The following is a 14,084-nucleotide window of genomic DNA, read 5'->3' as shown; positions in this document are numbered from 1 at the left end:
AGTGCTCATTTTGAACAGATAGGTGGGGTATTAAATAAATAAATAAATAAATATTTTGACATAAAATTCCTGTATGTAGCCTCCACCTCCTAGCTTCTTTATAATCACATGTACCTTTAAAATCCATATTCACCAATGTTTGATCTGCTATATTTATTAACCCTATGTGTCTTACAAACTCTAAAACACAATAACTATATGCAAATATATATAATCTATCCTAAAGTAACATTTATATGCTGATGAATAAAAAGTAAACTTGTTTACATCTTCTTTCAATTCTCTCCAAACATCTTGCATGTCAGTTCTATTTCTCAGTTTATTTCATACTGTATCATATTTATTTCATATTGTAATATACTTTCTTTCATCCTTGGGAGGGTTTAACTTATTGTCCTCTTCATCCATTGCCATTTATCTTTATTTATCAAGACTTTATCTTTTTCTTTTTAAAACTTTCTCCAAGCTTTTGACATTCAAAGTGAATACTTTTAAATTCTTAACCATTCCATGTTAGCATCGTCTTGCCATTTGGCCCCATACTCTGACGACATACCCCAGCAAAGCAACACTGAATAGTAACAAATCCTCAAACGTTAACTATTTTCCTAAAAAAAAAAAAACTAACCCATAAACCCCCACTGGTATATTTAGTAATATTTCCCCCCTCTTTTCAGCAAGATCTTAACTGGCCACGGCTTCCTGGCATGCTCACAGGGGGATGGAAGAACCGCCCATCGTTCCAAACAGCCTACTTCACAATTCTTGATGCCTGAACAGTCCATGTCATCTGCACCCCTGCATCTTTCCTTCAGAAATCCATGTACTGTAAAGCATACACTTTGCAGTTTATAAATTGTCACTGTATCAATCTTGTATTCCCCCCCCCCGGCCTAAATCAAGACATTAAACAATACAGTAACCCCTCCTCCTCCTCCTTCCTTCTCTGTCTCTTCTTGCTTTCTTTTTTAAATATTTTTTTTGTTTTTAAAATACTAGAAACAGGGTAGGGAATACAAAAGGTAAAAGGGAGTGTAAGGGATGGGAAAAAGGTTTTGAGGATAGAACACAGAATATACAACCATCCACTCTATTCATATTAAGTATACATGCCTCTGATCTATTTATTTTTCAATACAAAAAACAACTGTGTCCTTTTTTTACATATCTGTATACTGTTTTATTATCCTCTAAATATCAGCTTATATTCATATTTTAATTTAAGTCTAAGTTATTTATTTATTTATTTATTTATTTATTTATTTATTTATTTATTTATTTATTTAATTTCTGTCCCGCCTATCTGGACATATTAGCCCACTCTAGGCGGCTTACAATAAAAGAAACAATATAATTTTAAAACATTGCACCTAGACTAAGATAGAAATCAAAGAAAGATATAAGAAAGGAAAAATCGTCAGGAGTTTTCTGTTGGGAAAGCCTGCCTATACATCAATGTTTTTAGTTGTTTCTTAAAAATGTCCAGTGAGGGAGCCGCGCGAATCTCAGGAGGTAAGTTGTTCCAGAGCCGAGGAGCCACCGCCGAGAAGGCCCGATTTCTGGTCTTCTCCTTCCGGGCCTCTCTCGGCGTTAGGCCCCTCAGCCTCACCTCCTGGCTCGCACGAGTGACACGGGTAGATCTTGGTGGGAGAAGGCGTTCCACCAAGTATCGAGGTCCTAAACCGTTTAGGGCTTTATAGGTAAGCATCAACACTTCGAAGTCGATGCGGAATCGGATGGGCAGCCAATGCAGTGCGGCCAGAGTGGGCGAGATATGTTGGAATCTTCTCACTCCACTAAGTAATCTGGCCGCAGCATTCTGCACCACCTGTAGTTTCCGCAGCAACCTCAAAGGTAGCCCCACGTAGAGCGCATTACAGTGGTCTAATCTTGAGATTACGAGCGCATGCACCAAGGTAGTAAGCGCCCCCACATCAAGGTAGGGTCGCAGCTGGGCTATCCGCCTAAGATGGAAAAAAGCGGTACGGACCACAGACGCCACCTGAGATTCCATAGTGAGCGCCGGGTCCAGATGGATCCCCAAGCTGCGGACCCCATCCCTGGCGGGCAGAGTCACACCCCCAAAAGTGAGGGAGTTTCCCAAGTCCCCAACTGTGGGAGCGCCCACCCTTAGTACCTCCGTCTTGTCTGGGTTCAGCCTCAGCCCGTTCTCCTGCATCCATTCCAATACGGTCCCCAGGCAACGCTGAAGGGACAGAACGGCATCTCCTGCAGTTGGAAAAAAGGAGATGTAGAGCTGCGTGTCATCCGCATATTGATGGCACATCGCTCCACACCCCCTGATGACCCGCCCCAGCGGCCTCATATAGATGTTAAACAGCATTGGGGAGATGATCGACCCCTGTGGGACCCCACAATTGAGGCTCCACGGGGCCGAGACATTCTCCCCAAGCTGTACTCTCTGGGGGCGGTCCTCCAAGAAGGAACGGAGCCAGGCGAAAGCCTGGCCACCTATTCCCAACTCGGTGAGCCTCCCCAGGAGGATACCGTGGTCAATGGTATCAAAGGCCGCTGAGATATCGAGGAGGACCAGCAGAGACATTTTGCCCCTGTCGGCCTCCCTCAATAGGTCATCACACATCGCGACCAATGCCGTTTCTGTTCCGTGGCGCGGCCTGAAGCCCGACTGGAATGGATCCAGGGCATCTGTTTCATCCAGGAACGCCTGAAGCTGATCGGCCACCACCCTCTCGACTACCTTGCTTAAGAAAGAAACATTGGCGACGGGCCTATAATTGCCAATTTCGTCCGCCGCCAAATTAGATTTCTTTCTAATGGGCCTAATGAGTGTTTCCTTGAGGGCAGAGGGAAATCTGCCCTCAAGGAAAGACCGATTAATTATTACAGTAGCCCATTCCGTTGTTGAAGGCCTGGCTGCTTTGATTAGCCAGGCCGGGCAAGGGTCCAAGGAGGAGGTGGTGGCACGACAGCGGTCAAGCGTCCTGGCGACAGTATCGGACGAAACAGGTTGAAAGGTATCAAAAATCACCGGACAAGACGGAGCGCTGGACATCTCAACTCGACTCACTGTATTCAAAAAAGGAGCGAGGTCCCGGCGGATGGCCTCCACTTTAGATTTTAAAAATGCTGCAAATTGGTCCGGTGTAAAACTAGGGGGAGGCCTATCACCCGGGCCAATTCCGGATAGGTCGCGTACTATACGGAATAATTCCGCCTGCTGGTTAGACGCTTCGCTTATCCGGTTAGCGAGGTAAGTTCGACTGGCAGCCTTTACCTTAGCCTGGTAAAGGTTAGTAGCGACCTTAACAGCTATACGATTGAAACCCGTCGGGTCCTTTCTCCATTTGCGCTCTAGCCGTCTCCTGACCCGCTTCGACACCCGGAGATCCTGGTTAACCAGGGCGCCGGGCGATCTCTGCGGCGGAGAGGGCGTTTAGGCGCGATCGTGTCTACGGCACTAGCCGCGGCGGTGAACCAGCCGTCAACCAGTGCCTTGACAGGAGCGCCAGCCAGGTCAGCCGTAACTCCTCTCATGGCATCCTGGAATCCAATCGGATCCAGTAGCCTTCGAGGGCGGACCATGACAATAGGTCCCTGCTCCCTGCGAGTTATTCCAACTCTATCAAGAAATCGAGACCAATTATAAAATATATCCCTTCTTTCATTTTCCTACTGCCTTGGACGTACATTCAGCCTGCCTGGAAAGATATCCATTTCTGGCACTTCCCATATTTTCTCAGTACCCTTCTCTCATTTCTGTGCCTCTATTTTCTTCCAGTTTTGGGGAGATAAAATTTAATCCAGGACAGTAGTCTGATTTTTAACATCACCTTTTCTGTCTATTATAGCTGGGTAGCTCACATGGTAACTCTTAATCTCATTTATGTTACCTGGCATCGCTCTCAATAAAAACTGTTCTGGAGTTACAATTTCATTCAGTTGTTTAACCTCTGATGGTTTCCCTTTCATCAGGTCTTCTACCTGGTTGAGGTGCTCATTTGCCTGCTGAAATCCTGTTATTATTGTCATTTGCATGATAACCAGCCATTCTTTGTCTGGCAACATTCCCACTAGGTATGTCCTCCCCCTCCTTGCCCAGGTATTATAGCAATATTCTCAGAATCCACACAGTCCAGGCAAAAGAGAGTCCAAAGTAAGCATCAAACGCGGAACCAGTCTATCCTAAAGAGAAAAACCGTCATAGTCCTTTAATAACTCCAGAGCTGATTTTCTTGGGTCCTCCGTCTATTCTGTTAAATTCCTCTTGCTGATGTGCTGATAATTTACTGTCCGTTGCTCCCAGGGATTTATTCTTCCTTCCAAAACCAAAAACACTTCTATTATCAAAGTCCCATTCGACTGGCTTCTGCCACTCTTCAATCTGTGTCGCCACACTGATGATTCATCGCCTGTTTTTTATTCCCAAAAACTTATACCTCCTGCTTCAAAGACAAGATTTTATTTTCAAAGTCCCACTCAAACTAGTGAGAAAAGTCCAGAAAAGTCAACAGCATTGACGAGATTTCAGTCCCTGTTGAGTAGTATTTCCTCTGGGATTTTTTTCCAGAAACACAAAATTTTTCCATCTCACAGTGTCTCTGAATGACCTTGAGCCAGCTTGCTAATTATACACTTGGTGTTTATCAGACAGTTCGCTTTGAAAAAAAAAGAACAAGCTGGCATGCCGGCTCGCCGCTTCCTCTCTCCTTTCGGTCAGGTATTTTCACTTTAGTTTCTTTTAACATATTAATGAGGTTATTCATAAATCAAAAACTTACTTTGTTATTGTGTATTTTCGGCCGTATTTTTGTTCTCCTTCCTCGGAATTTGGGGGTGGAGTTTCATGCAGCTTTCTGCCATAAAATGGCCTCCCATCTCCGGTCTGTGCGTGGGTGAATTTTCAGAGGGAAGAAAGTCCTGGTTGCTGCCAAATCTTCTAACTTTTGTGCTCACCATCTGCTTGGGGGTGACCTCTCCTGGCCTCCCCTTCCGTCTCCCCCTTTCTAGAGGGACAACAGGCTGGGCGATTCCAATTTTTCCCAGGAGCTGTTTGCCAGGAGCTGCTGGCTTCACTGCAGTCAGGCTCCACCTCCCCTTGCTTTATTTCTTGGCTGTTTTGCTTTGTTGCCAATAACAACAGAGTTTAGGCATAAATCAGATTCAGTGAATTTCTCCTTCTCCACCAAGTTCTCTCCACAACATCACGTCACCACAGCACCTTACCTACCATACCACCACCACCACAGTGTGTGTGCTGAGACTGCTGGCTTTATTCTTGGCTCAGCCAATCCTGTGTTTTCTTCTACAGCTGATACAAGTATCTTGTATCACCCCAGCTGTATAAATTGTTACTTTACATTCTTTTTAACATTGATCCTGATGAATACTTACAATATTTATGCTCTTTACAACTGCTTCATGCAAAACTGGATTAACAATTCCTTTCAGGTTTATATCAAACCTGTCACATGTCATGCAGTTTGGGAAATGGCCCAGGCTCAGAGGACTGGTGGCATTTTTTCCATTCAGGTGAGCAAATTGGAGGATCGGGTCAGTTTGGTTCACCCCACCCCTTGGGTCTCAGATATCATTGTTCTAATGATTCTGAGCATGCAGTGGGTCAGAAAAATGTGTAGTTCAGACAAGGGGAATGGGCAGTTGGAAAGTGGTAGGTGTGCATTTGGGAAAATGAAGGAATTTTTCAATAGGTAGCCCAGTTTGTGTAATGGTGAATAAATGTGTGCTTTCCATTCATCAACCAAATGCTCCAAACCAGGTAAAAACTTCATCTCCTTCCTTTTTACTGAAAGCCTGCAGGTCTTTTGCACTTCAGGGTTAGAGGCCCTCCAGCCCAGGCAAGCCCAGCCAAGCCAAGCCAAACCAAGGCAAAGCAAAGTGTGCTGATTCTGTATCACCCCATCATGCTTATAGCCCTCTCTGAGTAGATTGTAATCTGCTTGTGCAGAGGTCAACAATATGTCCAAATGGTTAGCGGAAAAGTATCTTGGTCTCAAGAATCAGACTATTCTCAAGCTGTGCCTTTATTTACACACATAGAAACATACACCAGGCTGACTCAAGCTGAGAGAACAGAAACCCACCGAGTCAAGCGGCAAGTTTCAAAACATGAATCAGATCACCACTGATAGCTCAGTGGTTTAGGTATCTGATTGCAGAGCCTGATATAGGTGTTCAGTTCGCCACTCTGCTTCCCACAGTGAAGGTCAGCCTGTGTGGCCACCGAGAAACTGCACCATTCCAGAAGCAGGGAATGGGAAATGACGTTTGAGTATTCTCTACCTAGAAACCCCCGAAAAAAGGGTTGCCATCAGTCAGAATTGACTTGATGGCCCATGGTTACTATTATGTCGAATATTGGTTTGTCACACACCCTCAGTTCTCCTGTTTGTTCTTCCACACAACCCAGGGTCACTTTCAGGTATGACATTTATTTCTCAACTCTTTTCCTCTGCCACCGGAGGATTTATTCCTCACTCTATCAAATATGACTCTTAAATCACAGTTCTCCAATATAACAATGTTTATTTAAGTGTTTGTCAGTAAAGCATGTAAAGTGAATCATGGATGGTCTTATTAATTTAATAAACTGTGCTTTTATGACATTTATATTTGCTTATATATATTCATGTTAATCAAGGTATTTATTCATTTCTTATCTTGTTTTCTATCTCTCTATTCTTCTCTAACACAAGACTGGTCCTAACTGCCTAAACTGCTTTTCTCCAACTCATATCCCTAACTCATCCCTAACTCATCCCTAATTCATCCCTAACTGAACTTTAACTGTCTTCCATTTCTCTTATATTTCGTTAGTTCCACCTCTTCTGTTCACCCATTGGTTGTTAAATCAGGGTTATATTGTGATAAATAGGAGTGGTTACTGACCTGTCCATCACATGGTTAATATTAATCAACTATATTTTCCCATCACTGTCCCTTTGGAAGTATCAATTCAGGCAAGTGGAATCCATTCTGTTTTCACAATATGGCTACTTTTTCAAATGTTGCTAATAAACCCTTCAGGAGACATATGCCTTTCAAAGGAGTCAAAGACAAAGGAAACTCTATGGTTTGACCTCCAATTAGATTACGCTCTGTGCTACATTCTTACAACATATTCTTTTTTCTCTATCAGGTAACAGACACGATGGCCAGAATTATTGAGAGCCACTTCTTCTGGCCTTGAAAGGAGTCAAGTGTGAAGCCGAGAAGAAAAGCTTGGAAAAAAACCTGAGCTAGATGGGAAATGGGTTAAATGGCTGAAATGTGGAGACCGCTTCTGACCAGTGCTACTAGTTCAGTTTAATGAACTCACCCTGGGGAGAAATCGTACAGAAACATGGAATGTGAAAATAGTTTCAATAGAAGAAATCTACATTCACATCGAAGAACTAACACTGGGGAGAAACCTTATAAATGCTTAGAATGTGGATTATGCTTCCGTTTTAAAAGTCATTTTAGTTCACATCAAAGAACTCACACAGGAGAGAAACCATATAAATGCTTAGAATGTGGAAAGAATTTCAGTGAGAAAGCTCATCTTATTAGACATCAGAGAATTCACACAGGAGAGAAACCGTATAAATGCATGGAATGTGGAAAGAGCTTCAATCAGAACAGTTCCCTGAGTTCCCATCAAAGAACTCACACTGGAGAGAAACCATATAAATGCATGGAATGTGGAAAGGACTTCAGTCACAGCCAGGGGCTTAGTTCTCATCAAAGAACTCACACTGGGGAGAAACCATATAAATGCATGGAATGTGGAAAGAACTTCAGTCAGCGCCGTACCCTTAGTTCTCATCAAAGAACTCACGCTGGGGAGAAACCATATAAATGCATGGAATGTGAACGGAGCTTCACTGACAGTCGTAGCCTCAGTTCTCATCAAAGAATTCACACAGGGGAGAAACCATATAACTGCATGGAATGTGGAAAGAGCTTCATTCACAGCCGTAACCTCAGTTTACATCAAAGAACTCATACTGGAGAGAAACCATATAAATGCATGAAATGTGGAAAGAACTTCACTCAGAGCAGTAACTTAAGTTCACATCAAAAAACTCACACTGGGGAGAAACCATATAAATGCATGGAATGTGGATTGAACATCCGGTTTAGCAGTAACTTAAGTTCACATCAAAAAACTCACACTGGGGAGAAACCATATAAATGCATGGAATGCGGATTAAGTTTCAGTCGGAAGGACCACCTGAATTCACATCAACGAACACACACAGGGGAGAAACCGTATAAATGCATGGAATGTGGAAAAAACTTCAGTCACAGCCAGGGGCTTAGTTCTCATAAAAAAACTCACACAGGGGAGAAACTATATAAATGTGTGGAATGTGGAAAGAGCTTCAGTCGGAGCGATGCCCTGAGTTCTCATCAAAGAACTCACACAGGGGTGAAACCATATAAATGCATGGAATGTGGAAAGAGCTTCACTGACAGCCATAGCCTCAGTTCCCATCAAAGAACTCACACAGGGGAGAAACCTTATAAATGCATGGAATGTGGAAAGAACTTCTCTCACAGCAGTCAGCTGAATACCCATCATAGGACTCACACTGGGGAGAAACCATATAAATGCATGGAATGTGGATTGAACTTCCGATTTAGCAGTAACTTAAGTTCACATCAGAAAACTCACACTGGGGGGAAAACCTTATAAATACATGGAATGTGGATTGACATTCTGTCAGATGAACAATCTGGATTTGCATAAAAGAACTCACACAGGGGAGAAGCCTTATAAATGCACGAAATGTGGAAGGAACTTCAGGCAGAGAGCTCACCTTAATACACATCAAAGAACTCACATAGGAGAGAGACCATACAAATGCATGGAATGTGGAAAGTGCTTCAGTGATGGCAACACCCTTAGTTCACATCATAGAACTCACACTGGTGAAAAGCTTAAACATTAAAGGGCTAATTCTTTTATTCCAATATATAAAATAATTGTGTGCTGTCAAGCCTATACTGGCTTATTACAACTCTTTTCAAGGTTCTCCAGGTAGAAAGTAACTCTGAAGTGTTTTCTCTTTCCTTTCTTCTTACAGGTTCTTGAGACTGCAAGCTCCTCAAGGCCACAATGGCTGGATCTACTTCTCAGAAGGCAGAGTGGAGAATCAACCTCCAGTTCTGCTCCCAGATACATAAACCACAGACCTCTCCAGCCATCTAGGAATGATACAGATGTTTAAATACATGGAATATATGGGTGACATTCAGTAGACAACATTGTAGAGACTCTTCATAGATTTGTGAGGTTTGGGCAAATATTTTCTAGAACTATGGTGTCATGTCCCCTTATGCCTTTCAGGATGTGGGAGTCTGCTGACTTCATTACAGCTGAGCAAGGAGGTCATGTAGGCAGAAGAATTAATCAGCCAGATGCCTAGCTCATTAACACAGTTAATCTGTTCACGTGTCAGTTCACGTGCTAGGCAGAATTTACTTGATGCCTCATTGGTTATAATGTGATTCCTCTGTAACCTAAGTACTGAATTAAAGGGAGGTGCCGGGCATGGCCATGGAGTTCCTTTTCCTGCAGGCACGACCAAGCATGCTTTGTTTTTGAATCTCCGACTGCAGTCTCCTTGTTTTTCTTCAGAAATCTCTCCCGTTTACTGATGTTAGAGTTGGACTCTGACATCAGGAGAAGCCCTGAGACTCTTAATCTAGATGGGTAATATTAAAGCTAAGGTATATGAAGATCTATTTTACTTTATTTAGAAGGGAAGAGGATCTTTGTCAGGAGGAGTAAGGATGATGTAATATGATATGACTATATTGAGATATTCCAGCCTGAGAAAGCTCGGACCCCTCCCAAGGATGTCTGTCTCTCCAGTCCAAATGCCTAAGCCCGGAGAGGGAGAGGTCTCTCCCCACTCCCCTGCTTCTCGCTCTAGCCCTTGGCCTCTGCAAGAGGGAAAAGTTGGGTGGCAGGGCTGGGTCCACGTAAGGAGAGGTTGCACAGCAGCCACGGCCTAAGCCAGGCAGGCTTCAGGCTCAGCATCAGAAACAGGATGGAAGACAAGGTGGGAGGAGGTTCTGTTACTCATCTCGGCCCCAGGGGTCTCCCTGAGCTTACCACTGACTTGCCTCTCAGCCCTCACGTCCTGGTCTCACCCTGAGAGCCTCTGCAGGACAGGGCAACACACCTCCATGACTCCTGCCCAGTCTCTTTCCTCCGGCCATGCGCCTTCATCCTCTCCTCCTCCTGCCGTTGTCAGGAATTCCCGTGCATCTTCCTGGGCTTCCTCAGAGTTTGTCTCCTCCTCCCAGCTCTCTCCTATTTCTCATCTGGCTGAGGCTGCAGCTGTGCTTCTGAGCACATGATGAGTATCTTCTCTGCTCCGGGGCCCGGGTGTACAGCAGGCAGATCCCATTCCCTCCTGACCTGCTGAGGGGGCCTGGCCACTCAGGCACTTAGCCTTGGAAAGGTTGCAGGTTGGGTTGGTGAAGCTGAAGCCAGAAACTCTGAATCGGAAAATATCACTTCAACGCACAGCAGAGCAATGGCAGCCCTAGCAAAAGTCGAATGCTGAACTGATCTGCTAAAACGGATCAGCTGGAAGGCAACAGATGTCCATTGAACGCGAGAAGCGTCGGTGTTCCAGTTAAGAGTGATCAAGCTCAATCAATTAATTTGATTAGAACTGCCAGGTGATGACAAGTTTGATATAGAGAGGGCTCATCGTGTGTCTCCTCCTTCACAAGGAATTTGTAGACCTCTATTTCTTGTGAGACTTCTGAGTTTTTCTGTTGAAGAGTTTTTTCCACAAACATGCCAGGGAGAAGGGAAGCTATTTGGAGGACCAAAAACAACATGTTACTGTATTTCCTGTGGTTCAGCAACAAAAGGCATTTACAACAGCACATAAGCTGACTCATGAAAAATCAGTTTCACATTATGTGACGTTTCCAGGTGTTGGGTTTTGTGTGTGTGTGTGTGTTTTGTATTCGATCTGGCTCCCAGTTGATTCGTTGCATAAGCCTGAGGACACAAGAAAAGTATTCTTTCAATGAGCTAACATTCAGTCATTGTGCCGATGGAATTGGGGCCTTCAGTTCTTTATACAATTTTTTTATAAATAAAGTTCAAAACCGTGAGATGAGATTAAAAGTTTTATAAAGTCATTCCTTCTTTTGTCTTTTCTGATGGACTGGAACAATTTGTTGTCTTTGTCTTAGCTATTTAATTTCATTTTCATTCTTCCCCTCTTTGCCTTTAAAATGTAGTAGGTTCTGCTGTTAGAGGAATACAAATTGTTACGTTTCTTGATTGAATTAGTTACCAGCTACTGATATCTACTATGAAATTGGGGCCTATGGCATGGAAAGTTCTCCAGAAAACATGTGACTTTTTCAAGAAACAGTGTTTCTGATGTCTTCTCACCATTATTATTGTTACTGACAGGACATATATCACAGTACTGTTTTACTCTGAATCTTGTTATCCATTTGCAATGGCGCAAAACTTTATTGGATGGAATGTTAAGGGGAGGAGTGTGAAGGTGCGGAAAATAAGAGTGTGCCGTCCGCAGAAGTAAAAATGGAGAAAGAGGATGAAAAAAGGAGTCAACGAGTTAGTGGCAAAAGTGAAGAAGAAAAGGGAAAGGAGATGGAAGAGAAAGAGGGGGAGGTGAAAGTAGAAGTGTGCTTGGCAGACGAAGAGTGGGAGGAGTCTGAAGTGACAGTTGGAGGAGGTTATAAGAACGAGGAGGGGGTAGTCTGGTTTAGTTCAGTAGTGGAAGACTATGAGAGAAAGAGGAGAGAGGAAAGGCGGAGAGCATTTGAGAAGGTCCGCACCCAGGGGTTATTAAGAGATTTTCCCCATTTAAAGGAAGGTGGCCTGCTACCCAATCCTAGTGTGACAGATTTCTCTGCGTAAGTTGATAAAGGAGTGGAATGTAATTGTGTCACCCAGGGAATTGGAGTTACAACGCGAGCGCGAATGGTTGACAGCTGAAGAACACGAAGGTCCCAACGAAAGAGGGTGGTATAGACACAAATGTTGTGGGACCATTTGCGCAATGAGGAGTCTTCCACCTCCTCAGAAGGAGCCGCGGGGAACATGTGGGGTCCGCCGCCTGTAACACCATGGGAGTTTGATCAGAGTTTAAATATTGTTGAAGATGGCTTGTTGCCTGGTTTGAAACCGTTGAACCCTTTCAAAGATGTGCTGGTGGAAGTGGAGTTGAATAAAAGTTCTAATGTTGATATTATACAGACTCAACCTGTCTTATTTCCCACCGAAACTGAGGGGCTGCCTGAGGGAAAGAACCAACAATCTTGCAGGGAGATGGTTTCAAAGCAAAGAAAAACTTAAAAGAAATGTGACATTAGTATAAGAGACACATCATAGAAAATAGCTTTACTGTATTTTACTTTATTGGTTGATTGCTTAAAACCATAGGACATTGCAATATATCAGTGATGGCGTCAAACATATGTGGCACTGTCATATCACAATTATATTTAAGAAGAAAGATTTAGGATTTTGGATGCTTGACACAAATCTTTTCTGCTGCTAGGGCAAATTTTGCTACTTGATAGGTAGTAAATACATCCCTGTCCACAAGCAGCATGCAGAGTTGAGCCAGAGGAGGGCTGTCACACAAAGTTCTAAGTATGCCTGCAAAGAATTTGCTCCTGGGGTGATCAGGGACCAGTTTTGTTGAAGACCATTTGCTCCAGGGACCAGTTTTGTTGAAGACCATTCTTCCACAAGGACTTTGGGGGGGCGGGGTTAGGGTCAAGTCAAGGGAGGCTGTGTCTCCTGGGAACAGGATATCCCTGAGTCATTTAAGTTCCCCCTGAGCTTGGACTTTCTCCTGCCTTTTCCGTGGGGATCATCATCGTCTTAGAACTGCAGAGCTGGAAGGGACCTTATGGGATCATCCAATCCAGCCCCTGCCAAGGAGTGTGGCGATCCCCTTTTGTGCCCTTTATATCTGTGGGCTCTACAAAGGTAAATATGCCTTTTTCTGCTGCCACCAGGTATTATCTTAATACCAATTCAGGTCCACACACATGAGCTGTCACCCAAAGGGTCATATAATTTTAGGAAGCAAGGGTTTTAAATAAATATTATTATTGAACAAAATCATAAGGAGAATCAAATATAACTGTGTCATATGTTCATGTATATTAAATCAGGTGTTAAAGTATATCAGATCATGTCAATATTTCTCTTGTTATACTTCGGCATTCATTCCTGCTTGTTCACTATATTTTAACTCTTTCAATTTCCATTCTCAACCCCTTTTTGCTACTCCTAAGCCCTAGCACTTTCTCGATAACTTTTAGTCCCTAACTCTCTTTCTTCCTCTCTCCTTCCAACTCCCCAACTGTCTCCTCCAGCTGTCCCAACTGTCATTCTGACTCCGCCCCTCCTGCTCTATCCTCTGATTGACATGCAGGGATGACGTCATACTTTGGGTTCTGTTACATGGAGGCACAAGTGGGGAATCAAACTCCCAACCTCCAGCTCTGCAGCCCGACATCTAAACTACTGTGCTCTCCAACACCTCATGCCTTCCCCATGTTGTCTTACTCTTATGTTACAAGTATAGTAGGACTGCGGCTTCAGTCAGGTGACAGGAAGTGCAAGACGAAGGGACTCGTACATGCCCTCCATAGGCAGGATAAACGTCTCTCTCCTTCCTGGAGCGCAAGAGTCCTGGAAATTGAGAGGAAGAGCTGGAGGAGCCCTGGTGAGCATGGAGGGGGCTGGGCTGGATGGGGAAAGAAAGACCAAGGGAGGAAGGTGGGATTGAGCAGAGAGATTTATTGACGCCAGGCCAGCCTGTCCTCCAGCAATCCAGGAGGGAAGCAACTGGTCCCAGCCCTAGAGAAGCAAAAGACTGCAGTTGAATGGTCTCTATGTTAGAAGGTGGTGTGGGAACAGAGATCCCTTCGTGCCTTGGCAACTAAGGAGTTAAACGCACCAAGTTGGGCTTCGTAGAAGGGAAGGGGGAAAGAACCGTGTCTTCCTCAAAAATAATGCCTTCCTGTTCCCCCCTTTTTTTGGTCCTCCAGAGGAAAGCGGGGCTCGGCTCTTTTTA

General features: G+C 44.0%; 1 protein-coding gene and 1 long non-coding RNA gene across 7 annotated transcripts in view; both read left to right on the top strand.

Moving 5' to 3' along the window:
• Positions 1-12,242, top strand: part of LOC144584962 (uncharacterized) — a 31,853-nt gene extending 19,611 nt beyond the window's left edge. For all 6 annotated transcript variants that reach the window (XM_078382312.1, XM_078382315.1, XM_078382314.1 and 3 more), the window contains one exon: positions 7,139-12,242. In XM_078382312.1, the coding sequence (XP_078238438.1) occupies positions 7,343-8,680 (1,338 nt within the window). In that variant the 5' untranslated portion in view covers positions 7,139-7,342 and the 3' untranslated portion in view covers positions 8,681-12,242. The remainder of the gene's footprint in view (positions 1-7,138) is intronic.
• LOC144584963 (uncharacterized) lies at positions 8,685-12,242 on the top strand. Its single transcript, XR_013539462.1, has 2 exons — positions 8,685-8,916; positions 9,072-12,242. It is a non-coding gene; the product is annotated as an uncharacterized LOC144584963 (long non-coding RNA).
• Positions 12,243-14,084: the final 1,842 nt, after the last annotated feature.

Source organism: Pogona vitticeps, chromosome W (assembly GCF_051106095.1).
Source record: "Pogona vitticeps strain Pit_001003342236 chromosome W, PviZW2.1, whole genome shotgun sequence".
In the NCBI taxonomy this organism is placed as follows: Eukaryota; Metazoa; Chordata; class Lepidosauria; order Squamata; family Agamidae; genus Pogona; species Pogona vitticeps.
This window is presented reverse-complemented; position numbering and strand designations above follow the sequence as displayed.